Genomic DNA, 22,588 nt, shown 5'->3' with positions numbered 1-22,588 from the left:
CGGACTCCTCTGCTCACTCTGCTTTGAAGAGAATGTTAATAATGCTGTAACTGCTGCTTTAATCTACAGAGTGAGCCAGGAAAACAGGCAGAATTTTGATGTCCTTCCCCTACACTTTCCAGTTGGAGCAGCTACTTATGAAGGAACTGACAGACAAAATGTAATCTGCAAAGCAGGAAGAGGGGAAAAACAGAAGGCTTGCCTGCCTGCTTGCTTCCAAAAGGATTTTTCAGCTTGAAGAAAAAAAAAATTAAAAAAAAAAAAGAAGAAAGAAAAATGAGTTAAAACTTTATTCAATAGCAATGAAGCCTGAAGCTGATAATTTCAGCTTTCTGGGATACAGCTGTAGCAATGAGAAAATAAGAGCCCAGAGGATGGATAAACTATATTATCTTAACTAGCAAAGGCAAGCCTTCAAAAAATGAAAATTGGAAAAGAAAAGCTATACTATTAAGTTCTTTTTTTCCCTGGCTAAGAAAATAGGATCAAGTTTTCAATTCTTTAGTTCTCTCCTGGTAAGCCTGGAGCACACCCCAAGCCTGCTGCAAGTGTAACCTCCCCAAGTGAAGCTGCCAAATAAGCAGGATCAGAACAAGCCCAAGAGGCAAGTCAATCTTTTGGTCTTATAATTATTTTGAGTACTGTAGATTTTTTTCTAACAGAAGCTATGATAGAGTTCAGCTTAAATCCAAGAAGGCAAAACTGTTTAAATTAAAAAAAGCAAGAATTTGCAAAACAATGCTGGCCAGTGTGCCCAAACAGCAATGTCTGCAATTTCATGACCCATTACCCTGTCTGTTAGAACATGCTGATGTTTCTCCTGTGCCTCTGTTTTCCAGGGCCCCTCTCTGCCACAGCTGGGAACCCATCTCCTGTGTCAAAATTTGGCCAATCAGATCTGGGGACTGCTCATCCCATCTGCACAAAACGTTGACATAACAAGATCAGAAGTGCCCATGCTACGTTGACTGCATTTATTGCTAACTTTGCTTGCTAAACCTGCACCTGGTTTGATAACTTTGGACAACAGTGATGGTGGGTAGTGCAAAATCCATTCACTCACAGCCACACCAGAGATATTTCAGTGTTTCAGGTCCCTCCATTAACAGAATTACATTATTTTAGTGTTATTTCTTTTTTTTTTTTCCTGTTTACAAGAATATTCTTTCAGTGTCTGGCCATTATTTACCAGAAATCCTCAGAGCAGTTTTAGGGCATGAGCTTTCTCTCCAACACAATTTATCTGAGTACACCTTCAGCTTGTCCATAGTTTTGCAGGATTTGTCAGACCAAAACCTCAAAGCACTTTTACTTTGCTGCTGGCACTGGAACAAGTGTGTCTCAGTGGAATGCAGATCCCAAGCACCCAGATCCCATTTTCCTGCCTTAAGACAATGAGTTTTTTCTGCCTTAAGACAATGCTTTGTGTTAGTGGAAGAACCCAAAGCAGGTTCAGCTGAAATACATCACTCATTTTACATTCATCCTGGCCTTCATCCCTACAAACAGGAGGGGTGGGGATTTGTATGGGGCAGAGTTTTAAACTGAAGAAGGGCAGGTTTAGATGGGATAGTGGGAAGGGATTGTTCCCTCTGAGGGTGGGCAGGCCCTGGCACAAGTTGGAGAAGCTGTGGCTGCCCCTGGATCCCTGGAAGTGTCCAAGGCCAGGCTGGACAGGGCTTGGAGCAATCTGGGATAGTGGAAGATGACCCTGTACATGGCAGGGAATGGAATTTCATGATATTTGATTCAAAAAACTTTCCCAGAGATGGAATGGGATCAGCTCTAAGGTCCCCCAAACCATTCCACGATTCTGTGATTCCAGGGCTCGCCTCAACCCCAGCCCAACCCTGCAAAGTTTAAAATTCCTCTGACAGTGACACTTCCAAAGCCTGTGGGAGGAAGAACCTATTCTTGCATACAGGAGGAAACTCGATATTGTTTAATAGTTTGATTTGCTATTATGTGCTACTGCATAAGTTTTATTTTAATATCATGTAACTGCTGTGATTGCATTTTTATAATTGGTGCTCTGCCCCAGAGGAGAACTTTTTGAAGAGTGAAAAACGCTACCTAGGTGCTGACTCAGAGAATTTACAGAGTGCTTTGGGGAGCAGTACTTAAGCATGAAGCTTTCCAGCAAAGGTGCTGCAGGTGCTGAAGAATCCAAACTGCCAGATCAATGACGTTAATTAATGGTTCATGCAACAAAATGTAAAGGAAAATTAAGGTAGCAGATTAAATCCTGCAAGCAAATCCCATCCAGAGTCGAGCTGAGATGCTGACAACCTTCTGAAGTTTTGTATATTCTAAGAAATCCAGGCCTGCATTAGGGCCACATTCTGAAGCAAGGAGCTGGGGATGCAGCAGGGATGGGTTTTGCCCTCCCAAATAGGGATGGTTGCCAATTTCATCTCCAAAGACTCAGATCTGTAGTACATGGGCTTTTAGCAACAGTGAGCCTGTATGAATTTCACTGACATTCCCACTGATTGCACAACATTCCAGTCCCAGCTGACACAAGGAATTGTCATTTAAGGGAGATCTTTCTCAGACACTCTTTCACTTCAGTGTTTCAGATGCCTTCCAAACTTCCCAGATATGATGGCAAGAAATGACAGATAAAAAACTTTCAAATAACACCTCTTTAAAAATTTAAAGCTCCTTTAAAGAAAGATACTGTATTTATAACTGCTAATGGTAAAAGAGAACAACTGTTCAAGGGATTCCTTTTTAATCAAACATCATGAAATTCAGATTGTAAAAACATACTGAGACTGGCAATATTTTCAAAGCCCAAAGGTTGTCACTATAGATGAGAGACTTCTGCTTAGAGCAACAAATAACACATCTTCATCTGAGAGAAGTGGAAAGGGTTTGATGAAATGAATGCACAGAGTTGGGGGAGTTTTGGTTGCTTCTTGGCTTTTTTAAATTTAGTTTTGGGTGCTTTTTGGCCCCACCCAACTGGGGAAATAAATCTTTCCTACTTCTCTCTCTGAGATCAGCAAACACTGCCCTTTTAGAGCCTAAAGCAGCAAGGCCAAGAAATAGAGTTTCCATGTGTGCTTAATAAAATTACACCCTCGAGTAGCCTGGAAGAAAATTCATCATATATTAATTGAGTGAGTAATCATATGGCCCTATGGACAAGACCTGCAGTGTATTGCTAATTATTTCATTAATTAAAGTAGCTTTGTCTTGAGGTGTGTCTCTCAATTTCAAAACCATGTTAAAAATAAATTTCCCAGCCAAGTTTCCTGACAATGCTTTTGATGATTAAAAGGAAATGATGTTAAAAGTAGATTGTGCTCTTTACCTTTATAATGGAAATCATATTTTGTTTTTCTCTCAGAGATTCCACAGAGGAAATGGAAACATTTTCATCCAGCAATGTACATTTCCTTTCTTGGGGGTGTTATACGTGCTGCCATAAGGTTTGCATGGCAAATATTGCTATTTTATGCAAAATCACATTTTTTATAATATTCCTGTCTCTTAAAACGTTTATTAAATTCTTCTAGTACTCTTAAGATCATGTTTTACCACACTAATTTTGGAATAGAACATTCTGTACAAGCAAACTGTTAAAACACAGATTTGAAGCTGGGACAGAGCTGTCCAAGAAAACATCCACTATTGTCACCAACATAATTCTCAGCACATAGTAATTTCCATTTTCAAACTACAAGTGGGTTTAAGTATAATAAGTAAGCATTGAGGAAAAATCAGTTAAAATTCTTTAACCAAGTTATTTTTGCCTTTTACTTTGGAATCAAAATATTTTTGCCTTCAGAACTTTGCCTTGTACAATTGAAACATGGACCTGAAGTTGTGCATTTTCCATCCAAAAAGATTCAATATATTCAATTTTCCTGCTCTGTGCTTAAATCATAGCAATGATGAGCTATATTTGTGTCCCCAAAAATCATTGTCTTGAATACGTATCTGTTAATATTTTCTTCAAACCACATTTTAAAGACATTTCTGCTGGAGTTTCCAACATGTACCAGCAGAAGATGGATTGAAAGCAAGAGCTGTGAGATCTCACCTTCCACCTGTCTATCACATTCCCCAGGTGTGAATCGAGCTCAGCATCAGCTGACAGCACCTTTCCCCCTTTCCCTCCACAAGAAAGCCAATAATAAACTTCTCAACCTTTCCAGAAAGTTCTTCAGGTACAAATGTGTCATTTTATAAAAGCTTCTCCTGCTTACTTTCAAGCATGTTAATGGTGCTCTCCAGGAGAGCTTGACATCCAAAAATAAATGTAATTTCCCACTTATTTTTGGTGAACAGCCATGGAAAAGTGCTACAGAGAAATAGTGCAACTGTGTGTGGAAATGAATAGTGGTGAGCAAAGGGGACATCTCCTGTAGTTAACAGATGTGATCTGAATGAAGAAGTCAAAGAGTGCCTTTTTCTAGAAGTTGTGCTCAGTATCTGAAAGTCAAGTGAACTATTTTGAATATTTCTATAAAATAGCACAAACCTCTCATGCTGCAAAAATAGATTATTGTGGGGTCATTCTCACTAAGTTTTCCTTTCCTATTGCAATTGCTTTCACTCTTCCAAGGGTAGTGTGCAACTCCTTTTTAACTTCATGGGATTACAGACTGCAATTTAAACTCCCAATATTTAGTGGTGGGGAAGGAAGAACTGTGAGGGCATGAAATAAAGGGAGAAATGAGAAAAAACATAAAGAAAAATGTGAACCTACAGTTAAAAAAAAAAAAAAGAAAAGAAAAAATTATTTTAAGGCACTATCTATCTGATAATAGCTTTCAATTAAAATTGAAATTAATCAGGTTAACCTGTAAGGGAATAAATAATCCTGCCATTGTGCTGTGCTGAGTTTTCCACTCATATCTCCCACAGTAAAAGTAGGATGGATCTGTCTATTTGCAGTGCACACTGAGGCAAAGCCTGCCTGCATTGACAATTTATTGGCTTTGCTTTTTGCCTTGGCAGCAGGAGCAGTGGCCACAGCACAGCCCTGCAGTCAGAGGGGACCCTGTCCCTGTCACCAGCCCTGTGACCCAGCCTGGGATTTACACCCAGCTTGGGGGAGCACAGGGTGGGTGGGATGGGGCTCCAACTGCAGCATCCCTGCCACCAGCCTCCAACCACATCATCAGTTTGTGGCACATCATTGCAGCTCCTGGGGATTTATCACCCTTTCCATCAGCTTTTAAAGGATCTGGATGAAATGTGGAGCAGTGGATGCTGCCAGGCCCCTGACTCCTGCAGGGCTGCTGGCCTGCAGAGGGGATGGCAAGGCAATATCCACAAAGGGTGATTTAGAAGTGTATGAACACAAACTGAGGGTTTATTCCACTAATAAAGGCTGCCCAGAGGGCTGCAGCATGCTCCCTCCCTGCAGGCTGCCACACAGCCCTGAGTTCTTTCAGAGAATGCTTTCCTGGGACTGCAGGAACTTTCAATTTATTGATTACATGGATCAGTTTAATCTCATGTGTCCAAAGTGCTTGGAGCTTTAAAGCTCATCCCTGTCTCTCCTGAGAAAACAGAAGGAGATGCACAAAACAGGTGCAAAAGCCCAGGTGCAAAAGGCACTGTTAAGTAAATTAGTACATAAATTTCCTTTTGCAAACAATTACATCCCAAATTGCACAAATTCATTTGAGCCCTTGTGTTCCAGTACCCAGCAAGGACTCCAGCATTTTTTTTTTAAACTCATTTGTTCTTTGATTAAGAAACATACTCATTTTTATTTCATGAGCCTGGGCTGTAATGCTAAAGGAGCCCAAACTCCAGCCATCACTGCTCTGTGCAGGGAGCACCCCATGAATTGTCCAAGGCACAGAGACCACGATGCTTTTACAGCCTTAAACATCAGACATTAATGCTGATCTGGCCATAAGGATGAATTTTGGTATAACTTGTGTGTAACTATGGAAAAAAAGAAGAAAGCTCGTTTTAGCAGGAGGGGCAGTGAGCACACAAATCACAAAGGGAATGTTCTGTCTGGGACTGAAGAAGGTGACTCATTTCCAGTCCTCCCAAGCAGTTCAGTAACTCCACCTGTGCACCTGAGCTGGTCTGGAGCCTTCCCTGGGTTTAACCTCATTCTGCTGGAAATCAGAACTAATTGAACCCTGGAGCCTCCTGCTCCCAGACACCCATCCCAGACCCAGGCTGAGGAAACTGCTAATTGCCACACATGAGATTATTTGCATTTCCTCCAAATGCCCTGGTTTAACCACACTTGCATACCTGAGAACCTGTTAATTACTTGCTTTAATGGGTTCCTTTCAATTTCCAGCAGGCAGATTACAGTGGGTGTGCAGCTTTGTCTGCCATCATGCAACAGATTCTTAGTAAATGCAAATCTTTTCTTTCCATCATGCACCTACACAGTAACTAAAATATACCAGAATCCCCAATAAAAGATCAGATATTTGTGTCTATAGAAGCTCATCTCTCTGCAATATATGCACATCATACATATTTAAAGAACAGATATATCCATACATACACACAATAACCATATTCATATACAGCTGTATTTTATTCCACACAGATCTGTGAAAAATTTCCTACTGGGATAGACAAAGCAGCTGTGCATAATTAGCCTGGCTGCTGCTTGGCTTCTGCTTGGAAATTTAAATATTGACATTACAGATGTTTCTACCTAGTTCACATCCCTTACATTTACAGGCCAGATTACAAAGGGTTTTGAGGCAGCAAATGGAGTTTTGCTGAAATGCAGATGATTAATCCCAAGAAAGGATGGCTGAAAGTTTGCCATCAGCAAGTTTTCAAGTTTGCCAAGACTGAACATTTCTGGAAGAAAAGGAACTTGGAAACTGCTCTGCTGAGTTATACCCAAAGCTGAGCATTCCATCTCCAGTAGGAAGGACTGGGGAAAAGCTGTGAAACAGGCTGGTTTAACAAATAAATATTTATTCTTTTGCTTCCTTTGAGTCAGAGGCTTCCTCATCCACAGTTTCATTCCAATTTATTATTTCATTTTCCACAACAGCTCACAGTAGTGTTTCATAATTAAATATGTAACATTTGAAACTTCAAATCTCTAAATCTGAGTATTGCTGCGAGTGGCAGTGCTAGGAATCAAAAAACTTCAGGTTCAAACTTCAATTTTGAGATAGTTTTGAGGTGAATTTTCTGAGATATTTCTGTTTGCAGGTCAGATCTATAGATACTTCTAAGTTTATACTGCAAAACCCCAACTCAATAAAATATCAAAAAATAAACATTTATGCACAACAGTGAAACTTCTGTGACAAAAAGACTCAAGTGTCACCCTAACCCTGGTGCAGGCAGAATGAAAAGACTGGAAAGTCCAGATTCTACTTGTTCCTAAATAAAAGGTAATATATCCTTTACTATCCTTTTCTAATGGCTCTTTGTGACTTAAAAAAAATAATTAATCTTTCAGAAAAAAGATAGCTTGTAAAATCACCCTTGTAAAATTTCCCTCTGTGCCCTGGGATTTACAGGTCAAAAGAAAGAAGAAGACTTTGACACTTCAGCCAGTTCAATACAATTTGATTAAATTTACAGCTTTGGCAACCTTCTTCTGCCACAGGCCAGCAAGGATAGCAGGGCACAAATAAAGAGAGTCTGGAAAACAGTACCAGAATATTTGAAAGGGATCAAAGCTGGCAACAGGTGTGTAAAAGACAATGATGCCAAATTTATATTTGTCACTTTGCTAGGCCAGCTGGGCCTTTGTTTCCCTTTCGTGGACTCTTTTGACTCCATCTATCACATACAATCCCATTTTTATTAACCTAACAATAAGTTAATGCACAGTTTAAGTATTCAAAAAAAAAACCAACAAACAATCAATCAATGAACCTGGCAGGCTGTTCTAAATAAAAGGCACCATTTCAGCACCAGTTTTCATTTACCTCAACCACTGCACTATTTTCCAGAGCTACCAATGATACTCAGCCCCTTCCTCATGCTTTATCCAGCTCTACAAATTACTATTTTATGATACTGCAGAACCCTCTAGGCTATTCTTCTTAATTCCTTCTGTTTCCTCTCTGAATGTCTCCAAGTGTCCCTTTATTTCCAGCAATTATTTATAGACATCTGTCAGTCCAGGCTCCTTGGCTGGGATGCAATGGATCCAGGCTATTGTGTGCAGCACAGAAAACAAGTTACTTTCTTTAAATGCAATTCTCAAGCAATTTTGCTAAACCACTGCAGTTAAGATTTTACCCCACTGGGTTTGCAGCATATTGTTGTAAGTCACATCATGTCAGATGTGTTTAAAATAATTTCTGTCAAGCGCCTCCAGCGAGAGAAATGAGGTGGCTGCCAAGTTCATTGAACCCTCCTCCACTTTCCAACCTCTAAAGTGAGATATCCAAAGGTTTCTACCTGCCTGTGGAATCCATGGCATTGGAGCCACCCTCATTAACGTGCTCAGGTGAGGCTGCTGCAAGAGACACAGCTCCTCAACCCTTGAGCTGGCAGCTGGAAAAATCAGAGATCTACGGGGAATAAACTGGGTCATAACTCAGAAAACAAAAACATGAGAAATCAGCAGTGCAGCGAGCACAAAACCCATTACAGTCAGTCCAAAAATTGCCATCAGTGTCACTGAGCCAGGCTCTGCCATTATTTTCCTGGTACACATATGCTGACTACAACCTCATCCAGGAGTGGGAGCTGGTATAAGTAAAAAACAGCAAATCAAACTGGTTCTTCTGTCTTCAAATAGTTTCTACTGGTCTTCCAATTCATTTATTTATGATAAAAAGCCTCCAAGTTTGCAGTCCCTCCAGGAAAAGGCCTAATAGAAATCTCAGCACATCTGTGGTCACTTTAAGCACACATTTGAGTGTACTTTGTCAGGATTTAACTCTGGGCTATTTTCAGAACCATAACAATTTTCCCTGAAAAGAGCTAATTTACTGTAACTAACTATATTATTAAATTTCCCTAGGAATGATATATCAAGAAATAAATCTGTAGCAATATCACCTAGCAGTCACATTTTTTTATCATTAATTATAAGGTCTGGCAAGCCCTAGCTTGAAATTCAGATGAATGCTCATTGTAATGTAGTTTGTGCTCTCAGTAATTATAGGCAGGTACTTGCCTCTCCAGGAGTGGGATGGCACAGAAATTGTAAGTGTCCAAATAACCAGGGGTGTTTACTGTGATTTTAAAAATCACACACACAAAAAAATGTGAATAGCCTTAGTGACATAAAAAAAAAATCTATTTAAACACCATCCAAACCATCCTCACTGGGACTGTGCTCAAAAGACTCTTAAATTATTCATAGACAGATCAAATAAATACAAAAATCACACACTGTTTCCATGTTTTCTTGAGTTTTGGTGGATTTATATCTATCTCAGATAGAAGATTCTTAAAAGGGGCTTGGCACAACTTTTCACCGTAATTTTTGTGTTTATGTAATTTCTGTGTAATAGAAGTGATAATGTAGCTTGAAAGCAGAAACACTTTAAGTTAAAAAAAAGAAAGTTTAGAGTTTTAGAGTTCAAAATATAGAAAAAAAATTAAGTAGTTACAAAGGTAAACAAGAAGTTTAAAATACAGTACTGTAAATTTGTGTATCATAACATAATTAACTAAGAAAGCTTACACTATGAGTCCATAAAATGAAATATTTAAGGGTTGGATCAAAAATATAAATATCCTTATCAACAGTATTTTATTAAGCAATAAATCCTTGAAAGGTCTTATAACTAAGGGTCTTGTGACCTTCTGAACCATGCTGTGAAGATGTGAGCTGAACTCACCCTTCCTACCTATATAGAAGATGAGAAAAATAAACATCATCATCTAAAAAACTCAGAGATCCCATCTCTAACTCATTCAAAATTCCTTCAAAATCCCCATCCAAAGCCTTCCTTTTGCAGCTTCAGCAATGAAATTCAGCACAACTGCAATCCAAAGGGAAGGACTCAGGAACGGCACTTGCCAGCACATCAGGATTTCCCTCAAGCTGTGCATGCAACCTTTGATTTAGAGCAGCTGAGGGGGGCCCTTCCAGCCCAGAATATTCTCTGATAACCTCTGTGATACAATAGCAGAGCCTGATGAATAATTTGAAGATCTGTGCCACAAGTTGGGAAGAACTATGGAAAAGAAGAGCAGGAGGTGGTGGCTGAGTGGGTGCCATCCGCACAGAGAGCTGTGGCTGATTCCAGCCCACCCTGATCCCACAGGCTCCACTGTGCACAAAATAATTTTGCAAGCATTGGTGCTCTTGACACCAGGCAAATGAGGTTATGGAGTTTAATGTGATGAATACCTGGAGGGTAAGGGAGGGAAAGCTGAGAAAAATTATTCAAACTTTGGCCAACAGGAAAGACAATCAAAATACTAAATGATACCTGAGTCAATACAAAACAGCAATAGGAGAAAATGGATGGAACTATTACAGAAGAATTCACTGGAAGGTGGGCTGAGAAACATCCCTACTGAATCAGAAGTGTAAACTTCAATATAAGGAGTGGGGAAAAAAAGGAAAACAAGGAGAGTTTATGGATAATAAAAATAGAGAATTGCCAGTTAAAAAATGTACTAGAGACCTACAAAAGAAAAGAGTGTTCCGCTGGCAGCCATATTCTCAAATATGAAACATTTCTTGTTTGGCTGAAAAGATCATCAATATCTTCATTATATGTTTGTCACAAGTGAGGTAAATAAACATTTACCTCAAAAATTTAATCTGTTGAAGGAGCAGCTTGTAATGCATTTCATACCCACAGGTTTTTAGATATGAAGAACTCTATGTGAAATGAAAAATTCAGCAGAAATCTTACATAATATGAGGGAAGACTTTAACTTGGATGGTTATACCCACATTAAAACTTGGAACAGTATCTTACTCTTGTAGAATTTCCTCATCAGACAAAATCAACAGGAAATTTAATCAGAACATTTTCCTTGCTAACTTTAATTATCAATGTGTTTTTGTATTGTTGCAACGGTTGTATCTGCATTTACAACATCTGTTTATCAGCATTGTTCAGTATTTCATTCTCCCCTACATTATTCTATTCATAATGTGCTTTCCATTTATTTGTGTTATTTACAAGACTCATGCTAGATAAACAAATAAAAACAACCCTTCCAGTAAGTAAACTTACAGGAAAAAAAAGTGAAATTCCCACTCCGCACAGAAATTGCTCATGGTATTTGGTTTGAACCTTAATCATATCCTAGGGGTTGTCTTCATTGATTCCAGAGATGAAGAAAAAACATGAACCAAAATCAAAGCTCCTATTTCCAACTAATTTCTGGGTATTTTCCTTTTACTTTCTTTTACTGCAGAGACTTGTTTTTCAAAAATCATTACCTGCTGTCCTTAAGTTGTGCTGCTCCTGCTTCTTTTCACATAAGAAGAATCCAGTGAGCCACCAAATCAGCAAGAAAACTTGTACAGAGTGATAATAATGCATTTATCAACAGAGGATTTGTTCAAGCTCTGTCGTATTCACATTCTCTGAAAAATCCCTTTGCCCAGGATTCTTCTCCTGGGAAGCTGAGAAGCCTCAGAGGAAAAGAAAACAATTCTTATCTCATTTGCTTCTCCTGTGTTGTGCTCATGTGGAATGTGTTTGGAGATTGTTCACCCACAGGTGATTGTTTCATTGGGTCCTGCTGTGAGTTGTTTTCACTCTTTGGCCAATCAGTGCCAAGCTGTGTCAGGACTCCGGAAAGAGTTTTCATTCTTATCTTTTTAGCATTGTGCAAGTATCCTTTCTGTGTTTAGTACAGTATAGCATTCTTTAATATAATATAATATCATAAAATAATAAATTAACCTTCCGAAAACACGGAGTCAGATTGATCATCCCTGCAAACACAATGATTTCCTGAGCTGTGGGTGCCTGGCACTCACCTGTGGCAGATCCCTCCATGACGTGCCCAACGTAGGGGCCCTCCTTGAACATGGGCCTGTTGTCGTTCTGGTCGATGACCAAGACGTCCAAGCGCACCGGCCCGTCCAAGGTCTTCCCGTTCATATCCACCACCTCCACCTCCAGCTGTGCGAGCAGAAAAAGGAATCAAGGCGTGAGTTCACTCTCACAGTGAGAAGAGGTGAGAAAAAAAGGGTTCTGATGAGCGTTGGTGTGGCCACACCCTGCCAAAGACGCCACTTGCAGCCCAGTCTTCTGGACCAGGCTCAGAGCAGATTTCTCCTTGAAGCAAAAGAAGGGACAGATGTACATTCAAACCTGAGATACCCCCTGGCAGCTTGAAGATGCCATATTGCCCAAAGAATTAAAAAGCTTTAAAAAACCCCAAAGCTTTCAAAAACCCCGAAAAACAAGACCCCTTGCAAATTTGATCCTACGCCTGTGAAGATTTGGTTAGAATTTGTTTCTTTGCTTTTATCAAGCACACCTCCAGTGGACAGATATAGAATTATCATGGTAGAATTGACATTAATGCTCACCCAAAAGCCTTTTTAAAAACAAACAGAAAACAAAACCATGAAAAACAAACAAACAAAAAGCAGGAATACTGTAGCATTTAGACATTTTTCAGTGGTGATGGCATGAAGAGGCTGTTAGGCCATTTTCAGATTTCTCTGGGTCTTCTAATGAGGTGTGGAAGAATGAAAGAACATCTTCAGTCTCAATCAAGTGGGTGTATTCACAAGCTGAAAATTTGTTTGGACTTTCTTTACTTTCAAAAACTGGACAGAAAGATCCTATTGTACATCAACCCCCCAAACCACGTGCAGTGCAAGGCCCCAGTCAGTCACCAGGGCAAACCGTGCCAAAAATTCTTAAACAACAGAGAAATCAATTTAGATTGCAACTGTGTGCTATACCTGCAGTTCTCTCCCCTCAAAGAAATCAATAAAATACAGCAATAAACATGTCTGAGACACCACTATCATTCTCACCTGCCCTCCCCATCCCCAGACTCTAATGGAGTTAAGCCAGCCAGAAAATGAACCTGAGCTCAGATGTTAATATCACTCTCTCCCAGTCTTTCCCTGAGAAAATGGAGCCAGCAGAGGCTGGAAGTCTCTGAGCATTTTGTTTATACTGTTAATTTATTCTTCATTGCCCTGTCTTATACCTGTAAGTTATTTATAACTTAGTGATAAATCCTGCTGGGAAAGAAATAGGTCAGAATCCTAATTCCTTATTAAAATGGATGGCTTATTATCACCTTTCTCTGTTTTCTGTTACCCTCATAAATACCTTCCACTTTTTAAATTCAATGTGTTGGGTGTGAGTAGGAGTATTTGTTCTGAGTGAGACACCTACTCACAGGCACTGTTTGTAAATAGTGTCACAGTCCATTTTAACATCTACTCACTGCTAAGCCTCACTTGTCTGGGAATTGTTCTTGCAAACCTTTCCCAAGCCTTATTTTTTTATTATTTGGATTAACATCCTAAAGGCAGACAAATATTCTGGTTGGAATGATTCCAGTAGCTTTGGCACAGCTGAAGATTTCTGGGAGCACCTCCCCTTCAGCTTTTGGGTTTGTTCAGCTCTGAGCTCCAAAGCCAATTCAGGAATCTTTGCCATAGGATGTGATGGGACGGGGAAAGGAAAAGTGGTTCCATTCCTGAACTACGTTAAAGTCAGATACAGTTTTAGCTAAAGCTGGAAACTACTGACAAAAATGAATCATAAAATAATTCAGCTTGGAAAGGACCTTTAAAGTTCATCAATTTCCAGCCCCTGCCATGGGCAGGGAAACCTTTCACTGAAGCAGGTTGCTCCAAGTCCCATCCAACCTGGCTTTGAAGGTTTTCCAGGGATGGAACATTCACCTCATCTCTGAGCAAACCATGTCAGTATTTTACCACCCTTATTTTAATTTCCTCTCCTTACATCTAGTTCAAATCTCTTTTTGTTCAAACCATTTCTCTTTGTCCTATCAAACAAGCCCTGCTAAATGTTTATCCCCAGCCTTCCTGTAATCCCCTGAAAGGGGCTCTAAGGTCTTCCTGGGGCCTTTTCTTCTCTTTACATGCAAACCACAAAGGATAATCAATGCTTTAGGTGAAATTTTGCACCTCACAGCACAAAACTCCGTGATCAGATTTGGGGCTGAGCACCCCAACTGTCTGAGCTTGTCCTTACAGAAATGTCCCAGCCATCTGCTCATTTTTGAGGCCTCCTCTGGACCCACAAATCCACATCATCCCTGTGCTGAAGACTCCAGAGCTGGACACTTTATCACAGTAAAACTGACTCATCAAAACCATGTTAATTGCTTTGGGAAGTGAAAGAATAGCAAAATTTCCCTGTGAAATTCCAGGAAATTAATTTTCAAATTCAAGATAATTTGCTTCTAATCTATCTCTCGGTATCAAGTCACTGTGCTGTTCATTGGAAAGAACAAAGACTTTGCTAAATTTAAAAAACTGCTTCAGCTGCTTTATCAGAATTGTAAGTCATTTAAAACAAAGGCTGATCTAATGCCAGTTTTTGGGGTTTTTTTCTCAGACTTGCACAGATTAAGAAAAAGAATAGGAAATTCTTATTAATGACTGAAATAGATTTACTTTATCTTTGCCAAGTCCACTGCATCTGAGAGCAACTGTCCAAAAAATTTGGCATGACAGGTCTGTAGGAACAGTTACATGCTATCTTCTTCATTTTATTAAGATTGTTGAGGACTTTATTTTATTAATCTTTGTACAATAATTTTCAAGCCTGTCCTAAGTATTGAGTTAACTCACCAGCTCCTTTTAAGCCCATTTTACAATGTTTTCAAAATAAAAACCTGCAGCACTGAAGTTATGGCCATCATTCTTTATATGATCAGTTTGTGAAAGAAGCTGTCTGATATTTTATCTAGCTTCCCCATGAAGAAAACTAACAAAAACACCCAAAATTAAAACAAAACCAAACAATCCATAAAATCTGCTCACAAAATAACAGCAGAAGTCTATTGTTATTTCCAAAAACCCAACACATGCAAATGAGAAAGCATTCAAGTAAAAGACAATATTGGCACTTTGAACAGGCTGTAAATAAAACCAGGTGGGAAATGAGATTGTCCCAGCTAACAGAACTGTGAGATTTCAGCCTTTCTGTGCAGAAGGCAAGAAAGCCTCTCTGGTTTTAATGTAAAACTTGACGGATGTAGGAAAAATACTGAATTAATTCTTTTGATAACAAGAAATTATAATGGCACATTTAGAAAGGGTTTGAGTTCCTACCTGGCTATAACAATGCAGCTCCAAGGACATGTGCTAAGCATAAAGGCAGATTTGAACAAATGGGAAAAAACCCAACCTGCAGAGTTCTGCAGCTGTTTATTTTGTGAAAAACTGATGCTTTCCCACTTAAGATCATGGAATTATGTTCATGGGGGTGGAAACTAGATGGTTCTTTCCAACCCAAACCATGGCTTGATGATGATGATGATGAAGTCATGCTCATCATAATCTAACCTGTGATTTCCAGCAGCTCTTGAGACTAAATCCCAATTTCATTTTTGACACAAGTGTACATGCAAACCACAAAGGATAATCAAGGCTTTAGGAGAAACTTTACACCTCACAGCACAAAACTTCATGATCAGATGCAAAGCAGACTTTGGCTGGTGCCCCAACATGGCTCAGAAACACTGATCATTTGACCACTGAGCCAATTAGGCCCAGCAATGGAACAGGGAACAGCCTAAACCCCCGAAGTGCAGGCAGGATAAAATATATTCTTATCTGGCAAACTCCCACTGAACCCTCTCCCTTCTGGAAATGGAATATTTCTAGGCTTCCCATGCAATTTCCCTCAGCATATGCAAAGCAAGGATCTTTCATCACCCCAAATATAATGATCTCATCAGAAGTTAAGCTTATTCAAAGTTGCTCATTTTAAGCTTTCTGCTTTATTTTAAACAGTCTTGAATCCTTTCTACTCTGCAGCCAGCAATAACATTTACATGAAAAGATAACCAGTCTCGTTCTTACCATTACTTCAAGTAATTTCAAAGGTTTCTCTTCACAGAAGGGTTGTTTTCATTCATTTATTGCTTTTGGTGAAATGATTCTGGAGAGCCACCTTCCTTCTCTGCATATAAATGTCTATTTTCACTTTGCAGCCAGCCAGCCAATGGCTCACATAAAATTATATCATAAATTTGGAGATTTCCATAAGTAAATCTGGAAAATCTTTTAGTGCTTAATTATCTTCAAAGCCTTAGACAGGTTATTTAGTCATTACCTGCCATCTAATTGTAATTTCCAATTTGTTGCCCACAGGAATGTTTCTCGTGGAAGTTTTCCATTTGTTTCCACAGATGGTTTTTCTACTTGTTCCTCACCCCCAGCTTCACAGGAGCACTGCACCACCCAAAATTCTGCAACACCACCACCTGCCCCACCTCAGTGATTCTGATCACTGCTGATTTATTTATTGATCACATTAATTATTGACAATACTTGTTAGGTTTATTTATCATCAGTTTTTAAGTGTGGATTGACAGTAAGGACTTATGCATCTTTCATTCAGGCAATCTCCTGGTAAGAAAAGAAAATTTGGCCACCTCTAGGTCATAAAATGCAGTAAAAAAGTTCTCTTTATGGTGCAAGATTGTAGTAAAAATTTTATGCAATTACCTAACAAACACAACTCAGAGAAGACAATCATTTAGACAAAGAGAAACTAATTACAAGTAAATTTTCCTGATTTAAGAGTGTGAATAAAACATGAGCTAATAGTTATATTGCTCCATAAGAGATGGAGGGAGAGGATGCCAAACAAAAATAAACAGTTTTTCAGGGTTAAACAGAATTCTATCGACCACCACAGCAGAACTGTACAGATGATGGCAAAACCCAGCACCATCCATTACCTGCAATTAGGGAATTTCACCTAGCCAAGGTGGAAAGGGATTAATTAGCCATGGAAGTACTGCAGGAATATCTTCCACAGGCTTTATTGCTACTGCATCCATCTCAAAAATTAATTATTACACAGTTCCTACTTTCTGAGCACAACTATCTCTTAACTATGTGCATTAATTAAACACAATTTTTTAAAAGCCCAAGACTTCTATCTTTCCAAAGTGACAAAGAGTGAATTCTTCAGCAGGAGTCACCTCATCTTTGATCACTTCAGAGGCAAAGGTTTGTAGATGCATTAATAGAAATTTTAAGGAAGAAAGAGGAAGTTAATATTATAAACAGTAAAATATGTGCTTTTATCTCTGGCTTTTAAGGCAGTGGGCTTAAGATTTTAATAATTAGTCACATCAGTGGACTCAAAGGTCAGGGTCCACATCATATTTTAATTTGTGAAGCATAACATAGCAAGTTCTGCCAAGTTTATACACTTTTGACTAAAAGGAACCTTTTGCCTTTCCAAAGCTCAAGTTGCACCTGAACCTGTCACCAAGAGGGTTTATCTGAGACTGTCAAATCAACATTCCCAAATTATTTCAACTGTTTTGTCTTTAAACAAAACCAGCCCAAGTCAGAAAACTCTTAGAGCCTTAATTAAATATAATTAAATAACAGCTTCCTACCCATTTTCCACATGATTTTTTGTGCAGCAAATCTGTCCATTGTTCACCTTTCCTTTGCAGGGCAAAGCACAAGAACATTTTCTTGGCCACTTTTCAATCAGCACAGGCCAGTTCCAAAAGCTCCTGGTACCTGCAGCTCCTGTTGCCTTGAGATAAGATCAGAAACTCTTTTTCCACTGGAAAACCTGTCACAGGCAATCCAGGAAAGTCACAATATTCCTAGGAAATGCCATCACTGGAATGTGCTCCTTGCTGAAAAATGAAGCTACAATGCCATGCATTTAATATTTTTTTGGGTTTAATGTATGAAATTGCTCCATAGCTGGAAACCAAGCAATTATGAATTCATTATCTAATTGAATGTATACACTGTGCCACCATTAGTGTCACAGGAAATGCATTTTCTTCCCCAGCTGTGTCTCTGAATCACAATATTCTTTAAAAAAGTGTTGTTTTCTGTAGAGCTTAAAGCCTGGAAATTTTTCTCTGTTCTAAGTATAAAATGGCCCCTTTTCCATGAAAAAATCACAGAGGACGAATATAAAAACCCCCAAATTGTAGAGAATGACGGCATAAACTGCAGAAAAAATACATTATTACATACTCATAAAAATCTTGTACCAAAATGAACTCTGTCTTTTCTTCACACTAAACCCAATTCCAAAACTTATTCTGATAATATTTGATATTTTGATAATATTTTGATATTTTCTCTCATTAAAATCTAAAACAGTTTGGGATTTTATAGCAGACTTTTGTATGTCAACTGAAAAAATAAACCCACAAAATGGATAAATTAATCTCACAGTTTTTACCACCTATTCCTGGGGTTGGTTTTAAGTTATAAGAACAAAGGGGTCAGCAAGCAGTAATTGGTATTTTCAGGGGGTTTTTAGGTCAGTTTGAAGGAGAGAAGATTTACTTGTGAGTTCTCGTGTCTATTATTTCTTATTTTTGACGTTTAAATTTTTGTAATAATAATTCTTTGCAAAGATTCCTTTTGATATCCACAGAACATTTAAGGTTTTGTATAATATCAGGCACTAGAAACCAGCAGCTGTTCAAAGCTTCTGTCCATCCTTTGCCCCAGATGTGTCCCTGTGAACTCCAGTCCCTCTGCCAAATGTCACTTTCTAGGACACAGCCAGGCTGCATGAGAGAAAACTGGGTTTAATGTCATGCAAAAAGTCACAGGGAGCAAAGGAATTGTTCCCTGGGAGCAGGGAAGGGCAGATTCTGACATTATCCCAAAATTCCCTCTTGTGTAGGCAGCAGATGGGATGGCAGGAGCTGCTCCAGGGTCCTGCCACCCTCACAGAGCAAATGGGTGCAGTTACAAACCTTCCAAACCCCACCAAACCCCCATTTTAGGGTGGGCATAAGGCAGGAGTGAGGTGCCCAAACTGACCCATCCTGATTATCTATGATGGGAACAACAGCCCCAGAGTGTTTCAAAAGAGAATCAGTCACATAAATAAGATAAGCAAAGGGTGGGAGACAGAGATGAAATGACTTCACCAAAGCCACAGACCAGACAAAATTTAAATCAAGCTTGAATCTGGGTTTTTGATCTCTGCACACAAGACTGATAGAGATATTCCGTCTCTTGCTGAGCAAGTAATGTAAAATTAGATTTACAAAGATTATTAAGCTACCAACATGTGCACAGTATGATTTTTCAAAGTGCCTTATGAGACTGGATAATGTATCCTATTAAAATCAAAACACCTTTGAAAGATCTTTGAAAACCCAGTTGTCCTCTCAGTATATAATTTTCCCCCCAGTTACACACTATTCTACAACTTTAAAGACACAAAAGCACGAGTGAAAATAATTTTGTGCATCCTTACAAGAGGAAGCCTCAAAGAATCTCTCATATGGCTACAAAAATCAAATTAAAATAACTTCTGAAGCATCCATTCTGTTAAGTATTATCTAGGAGCTGAAAGGAGAATGCTCACTCCAAAAATAACCTCGGTGAACAAATGAGGAGAACATCCCTCAAATCTGAGGAGCAGCACAGCTCTCAAGCAGCCACGTGTACTTCACACAGACCAGAAGTATTAAGGATGATCATGCAAATTAAAATCTAATTAAAATCTTCCCATATCACAAGAGAGCACATGTTGATCCCCTCAAAAAGGGAGAGGAGGTGGGGGAGACAGAGGAGGTATCAGGATTCACCAAAGCAATCAATTCTAATCACCACAAAAATATTCAAGAAATCAAAAAAGAGACAAATTAGGGCTGAAATAAAGGATTAAGACATAAGCTGGGCCAGAATTTTTAGACTCCATGCTGCACCACAAAAGCAATAAAGACACTTAGAAAAGAAAAGCTGAAAAAAAATAGCTTTGCACTTTTAAATAGCTGCTGGCATTATTTGACACTGCTCACCATTCTGGCTGCTCAAAAATAACTCCAAAAGTGGAGGAAGTGGCAAGAGTTGAACAGATTTCACCTCGTGGAAGGATGCAAGAAGCAACAGGGTCAGAGAGAGCCTGTAGTTAATCAGACCAAGAACTAAAATGCAAGATCCCAAATGCATCAGGGCCAAGGAAATAACTTCTTTAGGCATAAGGAATAAAGGTCAGTGCAAATGCCAGGGATATATCACACATACAGAGATTTGGCTTTGTTATTATTGCTAAACTATCTGGTCCTGCAAACGAGGAGGAAAAGGTCTCTGAAGTGGAGGATCACCCAGGCTGATGCCAGGCTGGAGCAGAGGGAACAGCTCGGGTGTCCCTGTGTTTAACGAACAGAACCAGTTACAAAAGCACTGGGACAGAGGAGTTTCCAGGCTGCACTGAGGCCTGCAGGTCTCTGCTGCCTTGCAGCCTCAGTTTCCAGTTTCACATTCCTGGGGTGACATCTGGAGCTCCTCCTCTCCACCCCATCAGTGCTCCAGGGACAGCTGCAGCCAGGGCTCCTTCAGAGCCCACCCAAGAGGAAAACAAGAGTGCTTGGCATGCAAGTGTCAGTGAGGAAAACCCTTCAGAGACAAGTGTTTTCCTGGTGGAGCTGCTGAAAATTTGGCTTTTCCTGTAAATAAAATTGCCCTGCTATTCAAAATTTGAAATGCTATCACCATATTTTATACACTGCATTTGTACAGATGCAATTCCATAGCATTCCTAAATTCACCTTTGGGAAGGTTGGTCTCCAGAAGGCAGGAAAAGAGAACCAGGTGAGATTTATTTGTCTCTGCCCACAGGGTTGAGATGACCATGCTGCAAGGGCCATGTCTTACAAAACCCATTAAAATTTCAGAGCTGCAAAGCTGCCATCACAGAAGGATTGGATTGTGGCACAAGGTGTCTGCCATGCCCCTTCCCAGCACACAGGATGGGGTGACAAACTCCTTAGTGTTCTGTTTGTGTCTCTACACAGTCCCTTGCCCATTCATGTATTTAATTGTATTCATTTATTATTTATTTTTATTCTGCAGCTAAATCTCCTTCTAAAACTCCTTTCCCAAGCCCTGGCATCCTCTCCTTTACTCAGAGCACCCACTTTGCCAACTGGAACCTGCCTGTCTGACCAGGTTCCTGCCATGGAACTGCCCTCTCCTTCCTCCTCAAACCCTGTCGAGTAAACATTTGGCACTTTGCTGCCTGTTTGTGAGCCAGAGCTGACACATTTCCATGCTGATGATAAAAGGTGTGGGAAGCATCATCACAACTCCCTCCCTGCTGGGTTTGGTTCCACTCCTCAGTAAAAGTGAGTTTATTGATCTCCCTAAATAGCATCAGGGCTTGGAAGCTGTTGTATTAAGAATTTTGACATGTCTGGGGGTAGATATTTCAAATATAGCCCAGAAGTCCTCAGAGTCAGAGCTTGGCTTTCCCTGCCCTGCTGCACTCCACACCCTCACAGCTGTGACCATGTGCAAGCACTGGAGGTAACAAAACTCTCCTTATCCTGCCCTGTCATCCCAAACTAAAGGAGTTTTTTGCTGATTTTGTCTACAGTCAGCTTTATTGAATTTCCAATTCTGTCCAGTTGTTTGGATTTTTTCCAAAAAGGTATTTTTGGCTGATATTTTTATAATTCAGACAGCTGATCTTCCTGGTAAGAGCAGCTAGACAGATCAGCACATCCCAGATCACACACAATGAGCAGCTTCTCTGTTTCATTCCAGCAGTGTAGTGGTTTTCTCCTATTAAATCTATATTTCATTCACAGAAAAAAAGACATTATCTTGAACAGTTTCCACATTATTATAGCAGAAAAGTAGTTTGCAGACATGGATGTAGTGGAAAGATATTCCCAGGGCAGCCTGATCCAAAATAAAATGTCATTTCAAATTACCTTTTCTCTCTCTCTTAACTGAGTCTTTGTCACTGTTAACATGTTGGACCATCTCTCTACATTAATTGTGAATAAAGGAAGATTTAGTCAATGAGTCTCAAATTAGGTGAATTAACACAGTAAAAGTCTTTTCTGAGTAGTCAAACAGCTCTAATGTGATTCCTGAAGGATCAGCAAGCATCTGCTGTGTAGTGACACATGGAAAGATAGAATTTATTTCGTGTTCTTTTATTTTCCTTGCTTACATTTCACCCAGGAACTTTCTGAAATGCTTCACTGGTCTTCAGCTCTCGTGACAAAATTACCTGTTAAAACTATTAATCTTAAGGTGTAATTTGCAGTTCTAGCATGCCTCACTGGATTTATTTATTTATTTTAAATATCTCAGTCAACCATAATTTACTTCATTTGACATGTTAGGAAGGCACTTCCTCAGTAAATTTTATGCTCCACCACCACTTTCCCTTAATTCTGAGATCTTACAAGATGTTTTACAACACACAACAATTCCTGTGCTGCACTTTTATAAAACCAGATCTCAAACCAAATCCACAGACTTCTGCCTTGCTGATTTGTCACTAACTTTCAGGACTTCATCCTGCCACATTTCCACACCCATTTTGTTTCTGGAGAGAAAGATTTCTCCTTTTCTGTCCTTTTCTGTCCTTTTCTGTCCTTCATGCTTTTCCTAAAGTTCAAATTATGACAACCTTATCTGAGCAATTTTCAGAATTCCAAGACCCACAATGTCACCTTTTGTCTTTTTTTACCCTTCTCAAACCCTTTT

At 39.4% G+C, this 22,588-nt stretch overlaps 1 protein-coding gene across 2 annotated transcripts in view; it reads right to left on the bottom strand.

Annotated features, from left to right (window-relative positions):
- Positions 1-22,588, bottom strand: part of CDH13 (cadherin 13) — a 446,013-nt gene that overhangs the window by 176,233 nt on the left and 247,192 nt on the right. For both annotated transcript variants that reach the window (XM_077184876.1, XM_054640681.2), the window contains exon 6: positions 11,882-12,026. In XM_077184876.1, the coding sequence (XP_077040991.1) occupies positions 11,882-12,026 (145 nt within the window). The remainder of the gene's footprint in view (positions 1-11,881; positions 12,027-22,588) is intronic.

The sequence above is a fragment of the Agelaius phoeniceus genome, chromosome 12, assembly GCF_051311805.1.
Source record: "Agelaius phoeniceus isolate bAgePho1 chromosome 12, bAgePho1.hap1, whole genome shotgun sequence".
NCBI lineage: Eukaryota > Metazoa > Chordata > Aves > Passeriformes > Icteridae > Agelaius > Agelaius phoeniceus.
Note: the sequence above shows the minus strand (reverse complement) of the source record. Positions and strands in the feature narration are given on the sequence as shown.